The sequence below is a fragment of the Penaeus monodon genome, chromosome 19 (genome assembly GCF_015228065.2).
Source record: "Penaeus monodon isolate SGIC_2016 chromosome 19, NSTDA_Pmon_1, whole genome shotgun sequence".
Taxonomy (NCBI): Eukaryota; Metazoa; Arthropoda; class Malacostraca; order Decapoda; family Penaeidae; genus Penaeus; species Penaeus monodon.
This window is the reverse complement of record NC_051404.1, coordinates 46,005,448-46,005,969: the sequence shown is the minus strand read 5'-3', so window position 1 is coordinate 46,005,969 and position 522 is coordinate 46,005,448. Positions and strand designations below refer to the sequence as shown.

The 522-nt window shown below is 50.2% G+C and overlaps 1 protein-coding gene across 1 annotated transcript in view; it reads left to right on the top strand.

Annotated features, from left to right (window-relative positions):
* The window catches only part of LOC119585419 (Ig-like and fibronectin type-III domain-containing protein 1), a gene marked incomplete in the record, with an annotated part of 121,576 nt that overhangs the window by 108,715 nt on the left and 12,339 nt on the right, over positions 1–522 (top strand). Inside the window, 2 exon segments of the mRNA XM_037934081.1 lie at positions 1–124; positions 347–522. Coding sequence (XP_037790009.1) covers positions 1–124; positions 347–522 — 300 coding nt within the window.

Here is a 522-nt window from a genome sequence, read left to right as displayed (position 1 = left end):
GATGTGACGCGCCATATGGTGACTGTGGTGCACAATGTGACACGCGACATGACAGAGATCTCTTGTTACGCCGACAATGGCTACGGGACTCCGATGCAGACTTCCAGAACCATCACCATCTCACGTGAGTAGCTAGTAGGGGGAGGATCATAACGGAAGGGATATTGCTGAAAGTACGTGGTTTATTCACTGATATTGGGGAAAATTAGGAGAGAAGTCGCGGAAACATGGCAAACAATATTACCGTTTTGGATACAGAGAAGATAGGAGGCAAGCTATTTTGAAAGTCATTGCAACTTGATTATTTCCGCTCATGTCCGCTTGCATTTTTCGCTGCACGTCACAGGTCGTCCCCAAGTGACAGCCCAGGAGACTGTGCAGGTCGTGACAGGTCGTTCAGTCACATTAGAGTGCACGGTGGACGCTTGGCCCGTGCCTTCACTCGTGTGGTGGAGAGACCCTGACGGGAGAGTGCCTGTCATCCACGGCGGAAACTACGCGATTAACAAAATAGACGACTTC